At 36.6% G+C, this 22875-nt stretch overlaps 1 protein-coding gene across 1 annotated transcript; it reads right to left on the bottom strand.

Moving 5' to 3' along the window:
- Window positions 1-5072: 5072 nt before the first annotated feature.
- Window positions 5073-21208, bottom strand: LOC139115119 (peroxisomal acyl-coenzyme A oxidase 1-like). The gene is made up of 9 exons (XM_070677026.1): window positions 21096-21208; window positions 16600-16769; window positions 14720-14882; window positions 14320-14510; window positions 13815-13976; window positions 9015-9120; window positions 7307-7453; window positions 6646-6852; window positions 5073-6002 (listed from the first exon to the last, which is right to left on the bottom strand). The coding sequence occupies exons 1-9, from the start codon at window positions 21180-21182 to the stop codon at window positions 5934-5936; spliced, it is 1302 nt and encodes a 433-aa protein (XP_070533127.1). The 5' UTR covers window positions 21183-21208; the 3' UTR covers window positions 5073-5933.
- Window positions 21209-22875: the final 1667 nt, after the last annotated feature.

Raw genomic sequence — 22875 nt, 5'->3', positions numbered from 1 at the left:
AATGAAATATTTTGCATTGCCTTCATTTGTGTAGAAAAAAATAATTTGTTTCACGAGCTTAAGTCGAAAAAAAATGCTGCCACATTGTATCTGATGTAGCCATTCCGTTTTGTTTCGTTCATTCCGTTCCACAAATCAGTGTCAGCCGTTAAGTAATACCCGTTTTCGAATGACTGACTAAAGTCTTCTAGCAGTCGTCTTGCAGGCGTTACTAAGATGATCCTAGCCAAAACTTATGTCCACCAACAACGCGATATATCACAATACTAGTAGAAAGTGAACTTCAAAGACTTGAAAGGAACATTCAGAAATTTACGCAATGAGTGTCACTTTACGTGGTCGAAGATACACGAGAGTCGAGTAACAGAAGATTTTGGCAAGACGGGTTTTCCGTGATCTTGTACAGCATGGGAAGTGCCTTCGACTGTGGAGATCTAGACTCTCCTCTGGTCTACTGTGGTTAGTTCTGTAGAACCTCTGAACCTGTCACATAAGTCAAAATTATACGCTGACAAAGGTATACCTTTGCGTCTTCATCGCTGGTGTACACCTTTTGAAAATCGATATCCACTAATGATGGATAGTTTAATTGCTAAGCATCGCTTAACTATTGATAAGTTACCTTTTTGTAAGGTAGAACTGTGATGTTAATCTCTATAATAACTTGAGTTTGGTAGGCCATGCAGTATTTCCAGTCTCGGTGCATCAACAAGAGGGGTTGTATCTCTGCACCACACGAAATTGCCTGTAAAGAGCGCATGCCTAGAAGTTTTACCCGAACAGAAATTGCTGTCAATAAACATACCACAAGCAGAGGCGGGGAGTCCTCTATGGCCGAAAATGAGCAAAGCAAGGAGCTTTTATCCAGAATTCAATTCACGTGACAAAACTCAGGCTCAGTGAATGTGCTCCAAATAGACTATTATATGAATGATGATATATAATCAATATACTTTCATTTACTTTGTAATCGTGGTAGCATATGTAGTGAAATTTCAAAGCATATTTTATTCTACGTGCCAGCTATCAGGCACTTCACACTGAACTGGTAACATTTTAATTAATTTTGTCTGCTGTAGTGATGCATTATTAATTCAAGTTTTCTTTCTATGTCTGTTAAAAAAATAATCACAAGGTAATTTCTAAAAAGGTATACAGATAACAATCTTCGACAGCTGTTTGTGGTACTTTGACAATTCAACTGTCAGCTGTGAAGCTTAAAATTCCATTCAAACGGTTAATCAATGTCAGTCCAAAGTATCAAATGCTGCTGCACGCATTCTGCCCATGTAGCAAAACATTATATTTTATACTATATTCCCAAACAGTCCTCGGTGAAAGGGGGTAGGTATATTGTCATTCACGAAAATTCCTCTTTCCCCAACCAAAAAGAGGTTCTCCTTATAATTTCAACTCCAAATAGTCCTAGGTCCGGCTCCAAAGTATGAATTACTGCCTAGGGAGCCATCATTATTTATTCCCGTTTGGTCGGAGGAATTTCATCGGACACTCCGAAATTTCCACTAACCCCCTGCCAACCATGATGAATTTGCGTAACCCCCCTCTCTCTAACTCAGAAATTTTGACTGCCCCCACCCACTTAGAAAAGTAAAATACCAAAATACATGTATTTGTAAAAAAATTACAAAAATACAGCAATAGTAAACACCATTCAAATCCTGATGTACCCTACTAGATTATCATCGGTTATGTGATGCCGGTTGAAAAAGGTGAAACTAGCAAAATGAAATTCAAAGTGACAACAAAATACAGATATAAAAGCTCACGCTATAACCAGTATCCAACCATATAGTACTGTTCAATTTGGATGGGTATCATTAAAGGGTTTTCACTAGGAAAATTTACTGGGCAGAATTTGAAAGTACAAGGAGGGGAGAACACGCGAGAGGCTGAGGGTAAAGCATGAGAGTGGTTTCTTGCCCATCTTGCATGGAAAATGATGAGAAATTGATGTGTGAAATGGTGCACTCTGGTGCAATCTAAGAGGTGTTTTAAATTTGGTTTTCGTTTTACTAAGTAAAACTGTTAGAACACCCCAAGGGGGAGAGCACGAGAGAGGGTGTCCCCCTCTTGTATCGAAACTTTTGGGAAATTGATGTGTGTAATGGTGCAATCTGAGAGGTGTTTGCACTCGGTAAAATTGTTTGAAAATGACATTGAACACTGATATTTTTATTACAGATTTTGCATATTCAGTGTTTGAGTCACAATATTCAACAACAAAACAGTGACAATACATTTTGTGAAAAACAGTTCTCAGTTTGCCAGAGATTGAAGACTAAAGAATATGCAGTGATGGAAAATCTGTGACTTCTTGTTTCATTTCTGCAGCTGCTAGCTTTTAACGAAAAGCGTGAATACGGTATGGTTAAATGTCAAAATGGTTATTAAACTGAAGTCAATTAAAATATTTGTTTCTGTGATAATAAAGAATGAATTCCCAACAGTTCAGTTTTGCCCTAGATCCTGCGAAAATTTCAGAAATTAATTTGTGCAATGGTGCAGTCTGATAGAATATGAGAGGAGTTTTTAATTTTTGTTTTACTAGTAAAACTGTTAGGACATCCATAGGGAGAGCACGGGAGGAGGTGTCCCCCGTCGCACCGAAAATTTTGAGAACTTCATGTGTAAAATGGTGCAATCTGAGAGGTGCTTCAATCTATTTCGCACAGAAAATTGAGTAACCCCCTTCTCCCTCTCAACATTTTGAACAACCCCCTCGAAGTTTTCAATTTTGTTATTGAACTCCCCCCCCCCCCCGCGTCACATTCCTCTGACCCCATAAGCCGTAAATAATATCGGCTCCCTAGGACCACAATTCACAAAGGCCGCACATTTTAAACAACACAAGACCATTGTCACTTTTTTCCTGTGAAAAGGCGAACTGATTGCCTGAATAACAATTGAAAAAATAGAAAATAGTGACTTTCCCTTACAATGTCCTCGTCAAATATTGTCACATAATGAATCCTTGTAAAAACTGTCAAGTAGTACATTTTAGAATGTAGGGTTCTCTGAAACTCTTGCTATGATATCAATGTGACATTGGCGAGGGCTCATTAAATAGTAAATTTTCTTTCAGCAAAAATATTAAATCCGTATTTATTAAACTAAATTCGCATGATCAGTATAGACAGTGAATTTCTTTCAATATAAATATGTATCGCATGAATTTTTGTATATAGTGAAGGACAGGCAACAACTCTTGAGTCCCCGATAGAGTACGCATTTCACGCTCGCAAAGTGTTCTGCCCCATATGCAATGATACGTAGTTTGTCCTGACCTTTGGTTCAGAATAAAAACAAGGTCGCTAGCATCAGTATAAAACGGCTAACCATAGTTAGGAAATGCCAGAGTGACTGGGTCATTTGTGAGTTTCCTTTTTGATAGTTTGAAAAGCATACTCAAAAACCTCCGACTAAGAAAAAATGGTTTGCTTCTCTGGTAGCTCGTGTAAGGGAGCTGCTATTTTAGAGAAATTTGTTAGAGCTTCACGTTAGTATCCTGCCATGACTGGTATTGACCGATGACTTTGTGGTGTATAGTGACGGGAAAATAGGTCACTATACCCACAGACCATCAATCGTCCCCAATACCGTTCAAATCACAATCGCGTGTGGGTCGACACACCTGATACACGGCAGCCGATGTGTGGTATGCATATTCTCTATGTCTGAATTAAAAAACGTGTATCTTCAGAACGGCACTGCTTCACACTAGTGAGATCGACTTTGTCTCCAGAAAAAGCGAACCGGAATTCCCGTTTCTTTTAAAATTGTATTACTCATCCAACAGACGAACCCAATCCAATTACAGGATGAGGTACCCATAACCCAGCACCCAATGGACCAATGAGGAGTAAAGTGCCTTGCTCAGGGGCACAATACCGTGCTGGACTCTTTAACTCATTGTCCTTTGACAGTGACTCGGTTAATTTGGACCTAGAGGGTCTCGAACTCGCCATCTTCTGATAGTGAGTCCGGTACCCTAACCACTGTCCCACAGCGCTAACTTCTCCTTTGAAGAAATAAATGGAAAAATTCGGCCATTTTGGCAAGTTTTGTCCCCTGCGGCGGACCCTTGTTTGCCTGAGTGCTGGAAAACGCCCTCACACGGCTGAGTATTGAGCTCTTTTTACTTGAAGGGCAAACATTTTCTGACGCTAACTCCTCCCCTAACTTTACACATTCGTAGGAGTATAAAACTCAACTGTCGATGACACAGAGCTTTTAAGGTTGGGGAATTGTCTTTCACATAGGATCTGTCATCTTTCGACCTTCATCTTCTCAAAACCACTTGTTCCAATGTTTTGAAATTAGTATGCAGGTGCTTAGGATGAAGAAACTCTTATTTGTAAGACAGACAGGTGATAATGAAAGATTACCGATCTTCAACCTGACAGGACTTTCATGCGTTTATATGAGTGTGCATATTATCATCTGATTTGCCTAAGTGGTTGTGTCTGTTGCTTCTCCGCTAGGTGACTGGCTGCCATATGTTGTGAGTTCGAACCCTACTGAAAACCGTATATCAAATGTTTTTGTTCCATAGATAAACTGTGATTTCTTGGTCTTTCTTTGAAATGATGAATTACTTTGTTGTATATTTCTCTGTTTCAAGGTCTTCAAGGTATTTCTCTATTTCAGTATTTTCATATCTATGTAAAGGCATTGCAGCATTACTCTTTACAAAGAAACCATGACAGATTTCAGCTACAGATTTTCTGTCTTCTCCCTAATTTTGAAACACTAAAATTTGGCTTCTCAAGTCCCATATTGCTTTGGTATATTTGTTCATAATTTGTATCAAGACTTCAAAGTTGGCAAAACACCTACATGCTCTGTCAATGAGCAAAGTAGATTTATCATCGAAAAAGGCTTTACATAAAAAGGTGCAGAATTCCTAAAAATATCATAATTATGACCAGGATTTATCATGAAATTGAGACACACATTGAGGGATGATCAACATGTTGTGTTTCATTCACAGTAAAGTTACAATACGTCCTTTCTTTTTGTTTCTTTGATGTGCGATAAAAAATAACGTCTCACAGCTTTTAAAATGAAAATTTATTTCATAAAATTATTTCATTTTACCAATTTACAAAAAGAGAATGAATTTTGTCACAGGCAATTTGTGACAAAAACGTACAATATGGTCTCATGATGCCTTAATTTGACATAAAAAATTGAAAGTAATCTTACTCTTGCAGTAGAATGGGAACACAAGATTTCAGTTTTTTCACAATGTTAATATCTCAGTAAAATGATTTTGCAAATTTTGAAAATTTGATAATTGGAACGAACGCTATCGAATTACAATAATCTAGATGATAATATCCGTCAATAAACATCAATAACATTAATTTCATAAAGTTACTTAGACATATATGTCATTTGTTTTCATCTTACCACTACAACAAGTTTGGGCCAAAGCCAAATTAGAAGTTCTAATGTGCATTCATTATTGACAATATGAATCTTTACGTCTCTTCTTACACAGAACTTAAGTGGTTATGAAAGTGTTCAAGTTTAAATCCATACACTCTTAGGTTTTTCTGTAATTTTTCTTCATCAATGTAAAGATTTTCCTGGGTCAAAGTTTAAAGTATGATGTAAATCATCTGAACACACGACTCCAACATCATACATTGTTACGTCCCATTGTCTTATAATTGTTCTGAATTCCGTAATATTTTTGTGAATGAGCCATTCTCTGACAGACATGTGATAACGAAAGATTACCAATCTTTGACCTGACAGGACTTTTATGTGTTAATATGAGTGTGCATTTTATCATTTATCATTATCAGTTCCTTATTCCGCTGAAATTTCTGTCATTCAGAAAGTCTTGACATCCGAACAATTCATATCGTACGTAGCATGGTCTCAGTCTTTCCAGGATAAACATATCACAACTTTGCCTCCATGTGACTTTTGTGCAGCAGAGGTTTGAGATATGTATCGTAGGAGTGGTGAACCTACACAACAAAAAATCCATACTTACTCAGTACAGTCTGTGTTGGCAGTTCTCAGTAGAATCAACATTAAAGTCATAGTATATTGGAAAGAACGCACTTACACATTTGATCACCTTGTTCATTATTGACAGCTTCTTGCTGTTTCAATATGGCATATATTTGAAATTAAACAATCACTTACATTGAATACACATATGTTATCCAAATTGTATCACCTCTATAACAGATGGCAGTTTCTCAATATTTGAAAATGAGCATTATGCCTTTCTTTATCACACTAAACATTTAATACACTATTCAAAGATACAGAAAGCACCGCAAGAATAATTTGTAGGTGATCTAAGATATACTAGCAAATGGCTTAAAATCCACTTTCTACCAGTGTTTTCTATTCCACCTTCTCATTTTCTGTTCAATTTTCACATCTCTTTCTATTTATACTTAATTTTTTACGCTACTATTGTCCTAAATACAACATTGTATTAGTGTTTATTTCCACGGTGGGGAATAAAAAGCTACGGAAAAATTTATGAGATCAGTTTTGACCAGACTATATTTTATTATGGTTCCACATATCCACTTGAAAACAATTCGAATGTACAACAGACTATAATAACAAGGACTTTTAATCAATATTTCTCACCTCAGTCTGATTGAGTGGTGACTCTCTGGCCCATTTATACATGTTCTCATAGACATTCCCATCATATCTACCAAGTATGGATCCTAACATCTCATCCGGAATATCAAAGGCATCTACCAAGGCAACAGCATTGCGACGAATCACTGCAAGCAATGCCACTACTTGGTTCGTTACCATGGAAATCTGCTCCCCAGACATGTAGCCATCCTATGGGAGAGTTGATATAATACTTTGTACTGAGTGAGGAGATAGTGCTAGTTTCTGAGTGATGAGATAGTAAATGATATGCAACCTTATGCCTTCAGTTACATTCACATATTTGTAACATTTAGATGAGCAATAGTAATGATGTTAACATTAAACGTGTGTTGGCTCAGTGTGCACATCGTAGTTATACAGACTGTACCTCCGAATTTCAAAAGTGAAACCAGAAAATGTAGTCTGTGTGTTTTTTTAAGTTATTAAATATAACTTATAGGCAATATAACCGACAATACCTCACTTTATTCGAGTAGTTGTGAGTTATAAAAGCTACTTGTTTTATTGGCACATTACTTGTGTACACCTGCCGCCACTTCTCCCACGTTCGTTCCCTATCTGGCAATGAAAATTCAACGTACAATGATCACAGTGCCCTTCTGCAATATAACGTAATAAATACCTGTAAAAGGTCTCCAGCATTGTTTTCAATACCATATAAGGCATAGAGCAGACACAAACTGGTCAATACATCTCTCAGAGGCTGTGACATTTCTGTTGATTGCAGATACTGTACAAAGTTCATCACAGTGTAGTAATGGCAGTGTGCCTGCAATAAAGAAATGAATTTGCTCATGAAATTTTACGTTAACTTTCATTTCCACATGTTATTTATGTTATCTTCATAACGTATTTGACCTGCATGTAAACAAATTTAACTGCAAAACAATTGGTGATATTTTGAGTGTTTTGCAAATACTTAGTTATGTTTTGTTACTCCTTTTTATTTCAATAAGGCAATTTTCTGTATTTTATCGCGCATACATGTATTTTCCTTAAAGCATGAAACTTAATTCATAGATGTGTTAGTTTAGAGAAATGAAATTAAAGATTCAAATATAATCACTATTCATGTTATAATAGAATGTAGCTCAGGGACTCTCAAACATTTACAATGGTGAATTATCATGTCATGACACCATTCCAGTTGGATGGTATAACGGCACACATTGATGTATGGATTAACATAAGCACAATGTCCTTGTGCCAAATTTGAAACACATTGGTTCAGGTATATCTACATGTGTAATCATAATGGCCCTGGACATGAAAAAGTCATAACAAATTTGTCGCCTGGTAGCCATATTATATTATATTAAATACAAATCAATGTGCGTTTTGACGACATACAGTTATGTCCTTTGAAAGAAAATAGTCCTCGTATACTGTAGTTACAGATCTAGACATTTAAAACAACGAAACAAACTGGGTGTTTGGATCCTGTCACGAAATAAATCGACATGCATAATTTTTTACATAGGTTTAAGTTCTTGTACCCTCTTTGAAACAAATAAGTCCAGACATGTCTTTAAGGTACAGCTCTAGAATGAAAAAAATGAGTCATAGTGGCCGCGTGACGACTGCATTTGATAATCCCTAAGAACATGTCTATAAATATCAAAGCTATCAGACGTCTAGTCCTGAGAAACACATTTTTTACGAAAAATGGCCAAATTTTCCCTAAATTGTAAAATTGCAGATTTCATCATTATTTCAATTCCTCATATTTACATAACCCATAGAAACCTGTAAACCGGTAGGAACCTGTATACTAAATTTCAAACTACTTTTTCAGACTACTTTTTGAGCAATACGCTTTTTGATCGAAAATTGACAGAAATTGTCCGAAATATAATTGAATAAATCATATTTTGATCATCCCTATGACCTGTGTACCAAATATCAAAGATATCAGACAAGCGGATTGGTGAAAGAAATTTTTGACCATATAAGACAAAAATTGCCTTTGAAATGTAATTTTGCATATTTCATCACAATTTAAACAAATCTAAATATGGTCATCCCAAGGGACCTGTATACAAACTATTAAAGCTGGGCGCCATCGAGGAGTAGATTTTTGCTCCAAAATAGCAAAGTTAGTGTCAAAAATGCATAGTTGCATATTTCATAACAATGTGTAACAAATCTGATTACGGTCATCTCTGGGAACCTGTACTAGAATTATCCAAGGAATCGGACTGGCTGTTTTGAAGAAGAAGCTTGCAATGTAACAAGTTGGCAGATGGCGGATGCTGGATGATGGCACGCATCTGCCTACGAGGTCAGCTTCTATGTCGCTGACAGCGGCGCTAAAAGCTTGATTCACTCACGTCTGCTGCTTTAATGAGAACCATGTGACTTTCATTCCAGGCCAAATGCTGTGGCTTGCCAGAAAGCAGACAGGCATGCAGTTTTTCAGCGGCATCGTTCACAAGTCTATCAAACAGTAACAAGATAACATGCATTATAATCAAATTTAACCCATTATCACAACCATAGCTTGGCCAAATCCCTTTGTATTTAATGGCAAATTTCGACTTTTTAATATAGGTCATTCTCCTCATGACCTTGAGTGTAATTTGTTCAGTTAAGATCTTTCTTGAAGGTCATGTTTACTACTAGTGAAGATATTTTGAGAACAGTATTAGCATACACTGTAAAAATAGCGGACGCTAGACCCGTCTTACGCGTTCAAAATGTACATGTCGGTGTTCAAATTTGAACGGCTAGTGTTCATATTGTTAACACTAGTGTTCATGATATTAACAATGGTGTTCTAAACCTGAACACTATGTGTTAACAACGATCTCCTTCAAGTGTTCAAAAACTCAGCATCACAGAAATTTTACAATACTGTGAAACAATTAACAGTCTTTTGTGTTTTTTTCTTTACAATGGCTATATTAAATTTACTATTGCTTCACTGTCCGGCAAACGTACACGGATTTTGGTGTAACGAATTTCACACTAAGTGAAAAATGGTTCCGGTCTACAATTGCTGAAAGTATGCTTTTCCTAAAAAAGGAAGTATACAAAATAATTTTACACGTTTATTACTGGTTGAAAGTTTAAAAATTACAAAAGAAAATCAGAAAACACCATGAACGTTTTAATTTTAACATCGGCGTGCAAGAGGCGTTCTACTTCTAAACACTTGGTGTTCAAATTATTGTCTTTCCTATCCCATGATGCATCAAAACGGAAGTTGCGACATTTTTCTTGTAAGCGCACCCTGAAGTCGTGGTCGTGCGGAAGCAAGACCAGAAAGGGTAAGTTTCCTCTCCAAAATAGTAAAAGGTATTAGATTTTTGAAGCATCTATATTATCGTCCTTTGAAATTAATTGTATTGTACCTTGAAATAGCTTAACTACGTGAAGAAACCTTTTTTTCTTTCAGTGGCTGCTATACCAACAACTAGCTGTGACTACGCAGTGGTACTTTTGGCCATAGCCTATCGATCGATCTCACTCGGGTCAAGGGTCATCGCAACACAACTGTAGCGATAACCCTTGACCTGAGCGCGATCGATACGCCTTGCATAGTACCGCTGCGTAATCACAGCTAACACATGTCTTTTAGTAAACACAATCGCATGTAAAACATCAGTTAAACATCGTAGAGTATACAATGTATTGTTTCAGCATATGAGAGTTTGGATTTTTTATTTTAATCAGTTGATGACAAGAAGCAGCAAATATTTTGTAACAGTATTGAAGAGAGGCACTGTATATGAAAGTCTCCCCTTTTCCTTAACCTAATCAGCCCCTTGTCTTTCATTTAAAGTTTCATCTCGCCATATTACCTATTGTTGCATTTTTTCACGATGTAAAAAGTTGGAATTAACTGAAAATCGAAGAGTTATTATAGAAGCTGGTGGTATAGATAACGAAGAAGATGAGTGTACAGGTAGCTGTCTGGAAACAAGCTTGAGAACCTCATTCATCTCTAATGTAGATTTAAACTTCAAGGGTCATTAACTGAATTTTGATAAATTTCTGTATTTTTGTTCTGAATTAATCTGAGCTTTGGTAGCATGCTATGATCAACTAAATGTTGTCGGAGAATAAGCCTTCACAGACGTGTAGTCTCCCTTGTTTAAATTAAAGCTGAAAGCGACAGACCATTCAGAGTAAAATGTCCACTCTGAATTATTGATTTTTCTGAAATTTTCACTCTGAATTTTCTGTCACTTTCTGCTTCAATTTTTCACTACCCCCTTGCATCTGATGAAGGAGACTTCACGTCTTTGAAAGCTTATGCCCTTGTAACATTTATTTGATCATAGCCTGCTACCAAACCGTAGATTATTTTGTATTGTAGCTCAACACGTCTTTTGTACTTAGCAACTGGTTTTTAGCTTTGCTGTCAGCTAAATAGGTGGATGTGTAGCATTGTCCTCAAATTTGTACATCCAAAGCTTTTTTCTTCAAAACGGCCTGTACGAATCCTTTAATATTTGGATTACCTTTCCCAAGGGATTACCCTAATCAGATATGTTCAAATTATGATGAAATATGCAAATCTTATTTTTTGAGGCTAATTTTGCTATTTTTTGGCAAACATCTTCTTCTCTTTTACTGACGTCTTCAATATTTGGTAAACATGTCCCGAAAAGGGACCTTAGTCAAATTTGTGCTAGTTGTGATGAAATATTCAAATTTTTATATTTCATGGCATTTTTTTTCATTTTTGGTAAAAAAAATATTTAAGAAATCTTTTTCAAAACTGCTTATCGAACAGCTTTGATATTTAGGACATAGATCTCTACTGATAGTCTTTTTCAGATTGTTCAAATTATGCAGAAATTTGCAACTTTGTATTTTTAGGACATTAAAGACATTTCAGACATTTTTAAGACATTAGGGATTACCAAATTTTATATATTCAAGTTATGATGAAATGTACATTTTTTTTTCTTTTTAAGGGTAATTTTTACTATTTTTGGTAAAAAAAATTGTATAAAAATTAATAGCAGGGTACACCAGAATTTGAAAGGTCTTTACGAATATGTTTTAAATTTCTGAGAAGTATACTTTTGAAATGTCACCCATTTATTTCAGGGTTTATTTAAAGATATTACAAGCAAACAAACCTTTTGTTTATGAAGGACTTTGTTGGACAAGGAAATAGGTTTTACCTTGCCAAGGACCCACTTTCCCCACTTTCTGCATGTTGTGCCTTACTGTGACACTTTGACAACTTGACATGTTGTGTTTACTTTCGTGTGGACAACTATATACCATGTGCACTAGAGAAGCCTTGACTAACTTTTTTTTCTTCAAAATTTACAACTGTCTATACAAGAGGAAATGTCTTTAAGAAACCATCTTACAAAAATGGAGTATGCATTTCATACATATACGTTTTTTCAAGACAATAAGTATGCCAAATTTTGAGCTTTTTCAGATGATTTTTGTACGTTTTAAACAAGTATGAACATAAAACGTAATCCACAATATGGTGATTTTTATTGCTTAGGTTTTTGATAGGAAGGTGTTAACACTGTTGGTTTTTTCCTCTGACAAACGTTACATACAAAGTTGCAATGTTCATTTGCCCATTTTACAGTAAATTATTGTATTTTACTCTAGAAATGTTTCGTGTATTTTTAGAATAAAATAATTTTACTGATTATCAGTGGTCTGTAATGTTATTTCAAGGCTTGAACACCCCCTGAACGCCCAAAATTAAAGGTGTTCAACAAGCGCGCATCATGTGTTCTAGCCTTTAACACACTTATCGTTGAACGGCGTCCATGCGTTCAAAAAGTGTTACAGCCCTTTGAACGCGTAAAAGCGTTCAATTTTTTGAACACATTTCCTGTGCAACGTGTGTTCAGATATGGAACACCATGGTGTTCAATATAATGTCTGATGAACACGAACGTTCAAAATCTGCAACACGTGTGTTCAAAAATTGAACGTTGGTTGAACACGTAGTGTTAAATTTCTGAACGTCTAGAGGCGTTCAAAAAGTGTTACAAAAAGGCGTTTAATCGGTGTTCTATCCTTGAACACTTAACTTTACAGTGTATCAATACAAATTCTAGAATTCTCTAATGTTATCTGAATAAGCTCCTTTTAGTAAGAATATGAGATTGTACAGATTTCCAGTTAGAGTGTAAAGGGATCACGTCAGTGTTTACATCAAGACACTTCACACTGGATTTGTTCTGTGAAGTCTGCACAATTCGGATCAATCTCTTGCCTGCAGGCCAAATGACTTCCTCACTCATCAGTGTGCCTTGACTCAACTCTCTGTAGACTTCTTTAAGAGTTTTGTGCTGTACTAGGTTAGATAAGTTGTTTTTGCTCTGAATTGTAATATTTATTTACTTACACCCTAAATTTAGTTATTAGTTTTAATAAACATTATTTAGAAATACGCTGACTTCATTGCCGTTTTCTGTCGTAAAAACTGAAACAGAGATATGAGGAAGAACTTAGAGTTATCATATACCTACATTCACGTGCTTGTGTAAAGCTATGGGAGAAAGCGCCCTCAGATCCGTGCATTTTTTTACGTATCACGCCCCTGCCCGGTGCCCAAATATGGGCAATCGCGTGCATTTCTGAACTATCTCGATTCTGGTTTTTATGCGCGTTGCTATCCGCAAACGTTCTATTCGTACACAAAGCTAGCGCGAGATTAGGAAAACGTCTTTATGTCAATCCGCGACGGAAGCGGCCATCGTATTAATGAAAAACTGACACAATTGGCTATGAATTTTTGATATCGCAACGCATTTTATCTCCTAAACAATGTTGAATATTATGTAAACTACATATTTATCATTCCATAAGGCATATGATAAAACCTTTACGGCCCTGATACGGCTTTTGCGGCCCTTGGTCGTACAGCCTTCCGCGCGTACGACCTCGGGCCGCAAAAGCCGTGTCAGGGCCGTAAAGATTATTAACAACTCCCGAATGTGTTTTATCGAGATTACTTAGACTACCCCTATGTACTCAACAGTGATCTTGCCTTGCAATAGAAAATGCCACCACTGTAAGTCCTTGAATTGCGTGTTTAAATCTGGAGTGCATCTTTTTTTAAAACATGATGGAAAATTCTTAACAAAATATCTATTGGCAATCATACCCTAGGTAAATTATCAGTCTAAACTTACCTTTGTGCCCTATGTCTGTAGGCATTAACCAGCATCTTCAGATCCAGTACATTATTTTCAGATATTGCTGGACACTTAGATTCTGGCGTGGTTGTCAGGTAGGCAATAGAATGTGGTAACTTCTCACCAGATGCAGGCCTTGCAACACACTTTACAAGATACCTACAGAAAAAAAAAGGAAGATTACTAAGTCAAGATTCTCCAAATATTGTCAATGACTGTAGTGTACCACGCATATGGGAAAATGTTGCAAACATATCATTAAAAATTAAAGTTTGGAAGTATGACACAGTTTTGTTATTACCTGATAACATCAGGAATGTAGGACAGTGGCATGTGTCTTTCAAAAACTATAATGTCATCTCCATGGTAACATTAACATATTCACATAGATGTATCAATAGCAAGACGAATTCGTGACAGTTGTTGTATATTAAGTTACTTCCGGAAGCTGTAATATCTGTCATGGGAAACGCCTATTTTAGTAGTTTGTCCTTTTCATTACCTTGCTGTCTGCAGCATGAGTACGCTATATTCTCCTTCCACTGTTACTAGTGCAGTAGCAACACCATATATTCGAGGAAATCCACTGGCCTGGGAGTAACCATGGCCGCCACATGACAGACGCAGTACCTCTAGCCCCCAGTTGGTAGCAAGACTTGAGAATGCCTTCATACCAGCAGACAAGCCATGCAACTGTTGCTCAATGGCAAAAAATTACATTGATCTTTTAAAAGAAATTAATCTGGTCAATTTTTTCGTTTATGGCAATTTTTGCATTTCAAACGCTATGTGAGAAACGGGTACTTTCTCAAATACATTCACCATACTATAAAAGAATGTTTCGTTTACACCACTTTCTGATGGCACATACATGTGAAAAGTTTTAAGTGGTATATACTCACCTCCTGCAAACTGGAAATATCACCAACCCTCACTTCAGCTTGAATCTGTTCATATCGTCTTTGAATATTGTGAGCAGCAAATATGAATGCATATGCTGCTGCCAATTGTGGAAACAGTTTCAACTGCTGAGACTGGTAATCAATAATCTGTGGTTCTTCACCCCTGCAGTGAAAACGGAAGATTCACACATTCTTTAATGTCAAAACAGTAGTGTGTTAAATCTCCACTAGCTGTACTTTTATTTATTTTTTATAATTTTACTTTCAAGCTAAATAAGTTTGTGAGAATGTGCTAAGTTAGTTGTGTATACACTTATTATTAACTACCCGCTGGGTTCAAACTTGAACAAGATAAAGATTACACTACGATTAAATGTTTGCCCAAACATCAAATTGCAGCCGCATGCGGAAAAGCAAAAACAGTGGACACTCTGCACATCTGCAATACTTTTTAATGATTTGATTGATAAGGTTTGCGATGTCGATGTTTTTGAAGAATCTCATTCAACTTTTAAAAGACATGTTAATTTGTTTTTGTCATTGTTTGATGTTTAGGGTACTTTTTGTTTGTTTAAATTTAAGTGTATTTTATCCTTTTCTTTATTTTCTTGTCTGTAAGTGGCTGCCTGATGGTGCTGTTGATGAGCAAATAAAAATTAAAAAAAACGGTGGTCCAGTGATTTACTGAAAAAAAACCTTGTTGCATCTACTTCCCACTCAGTGCATAATAACAATGTATCTCGTAACAAAAATCGCTCTGATTTTAACAGTTACCTTCAAAAAATATGATGACATAAATGAAATCATTAGCATACTCTGAAGTTACAGACCAATAAATTTGTCAATCACCTGTAGGCAATAATTGCTTCTTATAATAAGGTGGCCCAAAAGGTCATACAGGTACACCATATGACTATCAACAAGAAGCAAACACAATTTATTACATGGGCTCAAATAAGCAACAAAGGCTATGCATACCTCTGACATGTTAAACATGGGGTTTAGTGGGTTTTGTTTCTATTTTTCCACGCTGATAGCTACATCAACCATTGTGGAGACAATAATTTTTCCAACTTTTGAGTGCACACTCATTTACATATTTTACTTGAACCTGTAACCTTCCAAACACAAGATTTGATCTATTATTGTGACTTCATTCCTTTCAACCGAAGAGTTATCATATTCAACAACACTTAGTCTGTGTTTAAACAGAAAATATTGCTCTATGGTGAGCAACTCCCATAAGTGGTATCTTCATGTTTGTTTTGCTGTCATTCATTTTTAAAAATAAGGGTGGATTGGAGATATTTTCAGGCAAGTAGTAGTATTTGTGCTTTTTTGCTCTTTTCTCTATGATTTGAAGCCAATAAACCTCGACTTTACCATTAGTACAACGTAAGGAAATATATAAGTAATTAATAACTTATCTTGCCATAACCATGTACAACAAAACAAACAACTACACATGCATTTCAATCGCTTCCAATAAAAACTTCACAGATGGAAACTGATGTACATTGCATGTTAATTGCGTCAAATTGGTTCATGTGTCTGAGTGACAGTTTCGAACATTCACCATAACGTATTAGAATATTAACTATCAACTGACTGTATTGTATGCATTCCATTGCATACTCTGTTTGTGCCGAGTTTGAAAGGAATCGGTTCACACATATTTGAGCTGCAGGTAGGGATGGTCACAAACCTTAAACATGGTAAACATGGACAACGTAAACAAAGTTTAATGACATAATCACTTTTCCTTGCACCGAGGTTAACGAAATCAGTTCATTCTGATACATGGAGCACCATCGCATGCCAGATGGAACGGTTTGGATGTGGCCAGAAGTCCTGCGCTGCATGGATTAATTATAACTTACCCAGGAAGTAACTCAGTCTGTCTTCTTACACAGCTATATCTTATTGCTATGGTGCAGCCTGAAGACAAATACCCTGCTGCCGTGGCAACCATGTTTACCCTGTTCACAACCATCCCTGCATAGACCATCTTGTCACTGATTGGTGGATGGTATATACCATCTGGATCAATCTGAAAAATAGTACAGAAGCTCATAGATAGAGTGGCATGATGCATTTGTTATTTCTGACATTGAATATTTCCTATACAAAAATGTTACTAGTGTTGACACAAAATTTTGTTTTTGAACGTTTGGTTCCGCATTTCCTGAGATAGTACATCAGATGCCAAAAACAGATAAAGAGGAAGGTGACATGATCCATATACACAAGTAACTCACTAATTTTATCTGAGAAGCTTACGTTAAAATCATGTTGATCAGTTCATATTACCGAAACGTTTTGGACACGTAACACATTATCCAAACTGTGATAACTAAAAGAGGTTAGCTTGTCTCAAGGCGCCGGTTTAAGTATTTGGGAGCTTGGACAGCTGTACTTTGTTAAAAGTTGGCGAAACAAAAACTGCCCGATTGGTTATAGTGTTGGTTGTGTAGGCGGGTAAGGGAAGCCATACCTTTATGCTGTAAACCGTTCAGTCTAGGGTACCCTAAAAATTGGCAGTCAAGCTGGCAAAGCATAGGCATCCCGTGTAACTTTAGGCTAACAAGTTTGCAAGGTATAGACATTCTGTGAAGCTTTAGACTTACAAAGTTTGCAGTTGGTTTTACGCCGCTTAAAGCCGACAAGCTCGCAAAAGCAAGGAGCCTTTCTAGCTTTTTGATTTACAAGCTGCTCAAGGCAAAGACACCCTGTGTAGCTTTATTATACTCACAAGCCGGAAGAACCACCCCTCCCCCCCCCCCAAAGTGTAGCTTTGGCTTTCATGCTTGCAATGGGCTTATATACCTTGTGTAGCTTCAGGATAATAGCTGAAAAAGTCATAAACAGCAAGCGTTGTTTTAGGCTTACAAACTGGTGAAGATTGCTATGAGCAGCAAAGCTAAGCCTGTGCCACCTCCCGTCCAATCAACAATGCTCGCAATGGTTTTGGGTAGATCAGCTTCATGAGCTTGAAAATGAAGCCAAATATTCTCTGAATGTTTAAGCCTAGGGTGGCTTTCCTTGATTAACAGGCAGTGACAATATAGCCAAAAAGGATTTACCTTTGAAGTTATGCCAACTGGTAAAGAAGTCAATGCCTGTGTCATAAAGTATTTTAACAGGCCATAATGCATGTACAACCACAGAAGGCAAATAAAGAACTTGCAAAATCATGCACAATAATTGCATGCAGCAACATAGACCGATTGCCATTTATGGTGTGCGCGATATCTGAGGGATATCTGTTAACTTTGATTAGGTTACAATATGACATCAAATCGATTCCAGCAATCATTCATTCAAGGCAAATAAATTACCAGGTCCAATAAACAAAAAACAAAACAACAAAGAAACATAAGATCACTGACAAAATCGATAATACAATCTCAAACCACTAGTTAGGTGGCAGTAGCAAGTGTCCGGAATGGTTAAGCGTACCCTGCTAGCATCCTACACCCGTCAAGATTGAACTAAAGTGACAAAGTTATTGTACGGTAATTCAGCTATCTGCTAAATTACTGTTCTGAGTCAAAGTCGGGAATACTGTCTTTCATCATCTGAGTGACAGATTTGCCATATTTAGATATAAGATCTCCATATCTACCATAGAACTTCTTAAAAGATCTAACCAACCTACTTTGTGAAAATCCTTGTCTCACCAGCTTTAAGACTAATAAGCTGTGTCTCTCTTGAAAATCTCCATATGAATCACAAGCTCTACAGTATCTTAGTAGTTGTGAAATGTACACACCATAAGCTGGACTCGACGGAATATTACTGGTCAAGTAGGGAAAGTTAATGATTTCAAAATTAAAATCATCCCTTTTATCATACACCTCTTTTATCATACAACTTGGTGTGTATTGCATTGTGTCTAATTTCAATAAATAGATCAAGATACGATGCTGAGTTCATGCTCTCCGTTGTTTCTTTAATTTCTAATTCATCTGGATATATGTGATGGAGGTAATTAGAAATTCCAGGATTGTTCAAACTGATGAGATCATCAATATATCTATAGGTATTATTAAAGGACTTTGCAACTCTTTTAGATCCTGAACTATGAAGAGTCTGCATGAACTCAGCTTCATATGAATACAAAAATAAATCAGCAAGAAGTGGTGCACAGTTTGTACCCATAGGAATGCCTATAGTTTGCCTGAATGTCATACCGGCAATGAGACATATATGTTGTCAATTAGGAAGTGTAGCATCTTAATTACTTCCGTATCAGTGTATTTGCATTTGGCATCACTGTTGTTACTAAATAGCCTGAATTGTGTTTGATGACAATGTAATCATACCTACGACTGCCATTCTTGTATAAGAAGGCCTGCTTAACCAATGATGACAACCTAGTTTTAAGCTTGTTGTGTGGGATGGTGGTGTAAAGTGTAGAAAAATCAAATGTGCGGATTGAACCATACTTGCTTTTGTGTTGTTGGTATCTAGAGTATGTAATAATTCTTTAGAATTTTTCAATATCCACATCTGATTAATCCCACTCGTTTCATAAACCTTGTCACAATATCGTACCAGACCAGATTTGATGGTTGACAAAATTGTGGTCAAGAGTTGTGACAAGCGTTTGGTTGTACATCTGCTGCAACCTGCTATAAAACGTTGCTTATATGGATTCTTATGGATTTTGGGAATCCAATATAGTCGAGGTAGAACATTGTCATCATTTGATAGCTTGATGCCAAATGCATTCAAAACCGATGAATGATTATCAAATATTTCCTGTTTGGACAGGCTTGATGGACAGTAGGTGGTATTACTGTCACCTGAATTAATTTTCAGTTCATTCATCAAACACTGAATGTAGAATTGCTTGCAGACAAAAATGATGTTATTAGAAGCTTTGTCTGCAGGCACGACAACATATTTATCATGCAATGCATCTAGGCATTCACGTATGGTGGAGTCATCAAATGAAGATGTTGTCTTGATGACAGTATATGAAGAACGAAGACGTGATATACGTTTCTGAACTTTATCTCTGACAGTACGTAACCAGTCAGAGAGGCACTCAACGTCTTCATCTTCTACAGAGGCCCACTTCTTTGCATAAGTCTCGGCAGCATCCATAATGATTTTAAAATTATAGTTCCAGTTTATGGTTGGTGGCTCACGATATTTAGGGCCATACTGGAACAACTGCCGAAGTTTATTATTCGTGACGATGTTTAGGTCACCAGTTATTACATGACCATACGGCTTGTAACAAAAGGAAGATGACGTGCAATCACAAGTAATGTCATGAATGTTCTCCAGGTCTAGATCCTTTAAACCTTGTTGTAATTAAATAGTTTTCCTACCTATAGTTCTAGAATAGCTGTAGGAAACTATAGGTGGTTCTTGAAATTTAAAATGTGGAGGAACTTTATCAATGACATCCTTGTTGTGTAAAATATTGCTGATATTAATACTGTCAATTCCTTTGTTGACAAACCGTACAGGGAAAAACATCCTCTGCTGACTGTTGATGCTGTCCGTCCGAACAGGTCTAAATAGCCGATGATGGCCTATATCTATAATAATAGATATTAACCGATGTTCGGGTGTTTCCAGATTGTAATTCATGTTATCAACAGTCAACAAAAGCGATCTTAACTTTTGCAAGGAACATCCAAACAGCTCAGTTCTTATTTTGTGAACACCAAAAGGTTGGTTAAGCATGGGTAAGAGATCACTGAACTGGGATTTCTAGTGTTGTTACCATGTCTATGACCATGGCTTCGTCGTCTTCTCGGACGAGAGTTGAACAAACCCATGACATTGACAGATTTCCTCTAGGCTTGATAGATTACCCACACCTAGAACATTGTCATTACAGCCATATGGCATAGCTGTGCCGAGTTCAGTGATCCAATGGTGTTCACGCTGTTTGCGATAGCTCCTGCTTAGTTTAGAACTATTGGAAGGATGGTAGATTTTTTCCAATATTCTAACTTTCATGTTTAAAACTGAATGTAGAGGATTATTAAAGTGGGTGTATAGGCAGGTAGGCAAATTGTTATTTATGCCAGACCTATGCCCACACATCCTCTTTGAAAGTTTTTCCCCGGTCTCTCCAACATATATTAAACCACACAAAGAACACTCTATGCCATAGATGATGTTTTTAGATTGGCAAGAGAGTGGTTCAAATGCCTTTGTGTGGTAAGTCTTTTTGGATAGATTACTCTGTGTCACAGTATCTGAAATAAGAATGTTGCAAGTTTTGCAGTTTCTAGTAGTACACGGTGACACAGAGCAATCACATTCTATATTTTCTTTGAGTATGTCCGATATTATAATCCGAGGGCTCCGTCCAGCTAATGTTGCAATATGTTATATACTGTACAACTACCTTTGAATATTTCGACAGGAGATTTTCTCTCGGAATCCTCACACTGTCAAATCTACAAAAGCCATTATCATTGCCGTTTATACCCATTTTTGGCCCAATGTCGCCTGTTGTTACACCTGAAATTGTAAATATTTCAAAAGTTGTAAGCAGTACTATATCCAACAATAAAAAACTAATATGCCAGCATGTTACTTGCATATAATTAATCAACCCTAAAAAGATGGAGAGAGGTTTACCGTTTCTAACATGCTATGCTGGTTAAAATCCAAGACATGTTAGCTTACGTGGTTATACTAGGTTCACCAAATTAAGTAATAACTCAGCAATTCAGCGGCGCAGTTTGCTGTATGACCTTGCCTTAACCTAAACAAGACTGATAAGGAATCTATAAAGCTCAACAGGCAGCTTATCCACAAGGAAAATTGATATGCCTATATCGGAGCAGACCATTTTTCAATCAATCAATCAATCAATCTTTATTTTACTCGACGCATACTAATAGAGATGGTACATCAAGATGTGTTACAAATGTAAGTGAACAATACAGAGAAAGAAAAACAACCATTCAACTCTGTAATACGAAAACATGCAATAATTACATTCATTGGAGCTGCTTGAGTTCAATATAAACATTTTTGACAAGCATCCTGTTCATGGAAAAGTTTGTAAAGGGAATCACGTGTTGTAAAGTGTAGAACAAATGTTTGGATTTTAACTACAACAAACTTTGTTTTACACACTTCAATGTTTTATCCCCCCTTTCAAAAGTCTCCCGTGAACAATACTGAATTGGCAATGATTACTGATGAGATGTCTGTGTGCGTCTTTTTCCTTGCAGTCTCATGTTCTTCAGCTTCACTGATAAAGCAGGACTTTTGTAGCTGTGGTTTCTTTGTTTAATAAGTTTTACATCACCCATAGAACTGTCAAAATAACTACCCACCCCTACGGAATGATAGTAATCTCAGTCTTCAAAATGAACATATTACCTGTAAGACTCTCTACTACTCATCGTGGTATAAAAATACGAAACATGATGTTGATGTACATCTCAAGATATACTGAATACTCTCTCCCGGGAGCTGGCTGTCATGGCAAGAATGGGATTAGCCCAAAATATCACCACCTCCATGTAGACCATCTATGCTCTACCAATATTAATGTATGGTCTGAAAACTGTAAAACCTACCAAGTCCAACTTTGATAAACTAGAGCTTAATCAGAAGATATTTGCCAACAAATATTGTCCCCACCAGATAATACAGCAAACAATTTACTCGTTTTCCGGCAACCATCCAATTGAAGCTGAAATTGATATAAAGAAGCTTATCCTCTTGGCTATAATCATTCAAAACAAATCTGCAGAATTTAACATTTGAGAGAGGCAGATAGCTTTGTAGGCCACACTGCTTCAAACTGCACGTCAACAGACAATATTAATGAATCGGCTCTCATCAGCGCATTATACATGAAGTCTCTATGCACTTTACAATACCAGGTAAAATACACGTACAATAAACTTTAACAAAAAAGCCCTATATAAATAGATTTAAAAAACATTAAAATCGGTAAAAAGAAAGGTTTTAAGCTGAGTTTTAAAAGATCCAACAGATACAGAGGATCTGATTTTAAAAGGAACAGAGTTCCATAATTTTTGACCTGCAACAGAGAAAGCCCATTCACCGTAAGCGGAGGTTGCAGAATACTGGAAAGTCAATGTAGTGTTGTGGTTGGATCGCAAATTTCTTGATGCCTTTTTCAATGACAAGGTTCAGTGTTA

This window comes from Ptychodera flava, chromosome 17 (assembly GCF_041260155.1).
Source record: "Ptychodera flava strain L36383 chromosome 17, AS_Pfla_20210202, whole genome shotgun sequence".
NCBI classification, from domain to species: domain Eukaryota; kingdom Metazoa; phylum Hemichordata; class Enteropneusta; family Ptychoderidae; genus Ptychodera; species Ptychodera flava.
Note: the sequence above shows the minus strand (reverse complement) of the source record. Positions and strands in the feature narration are given on the sequence as shown.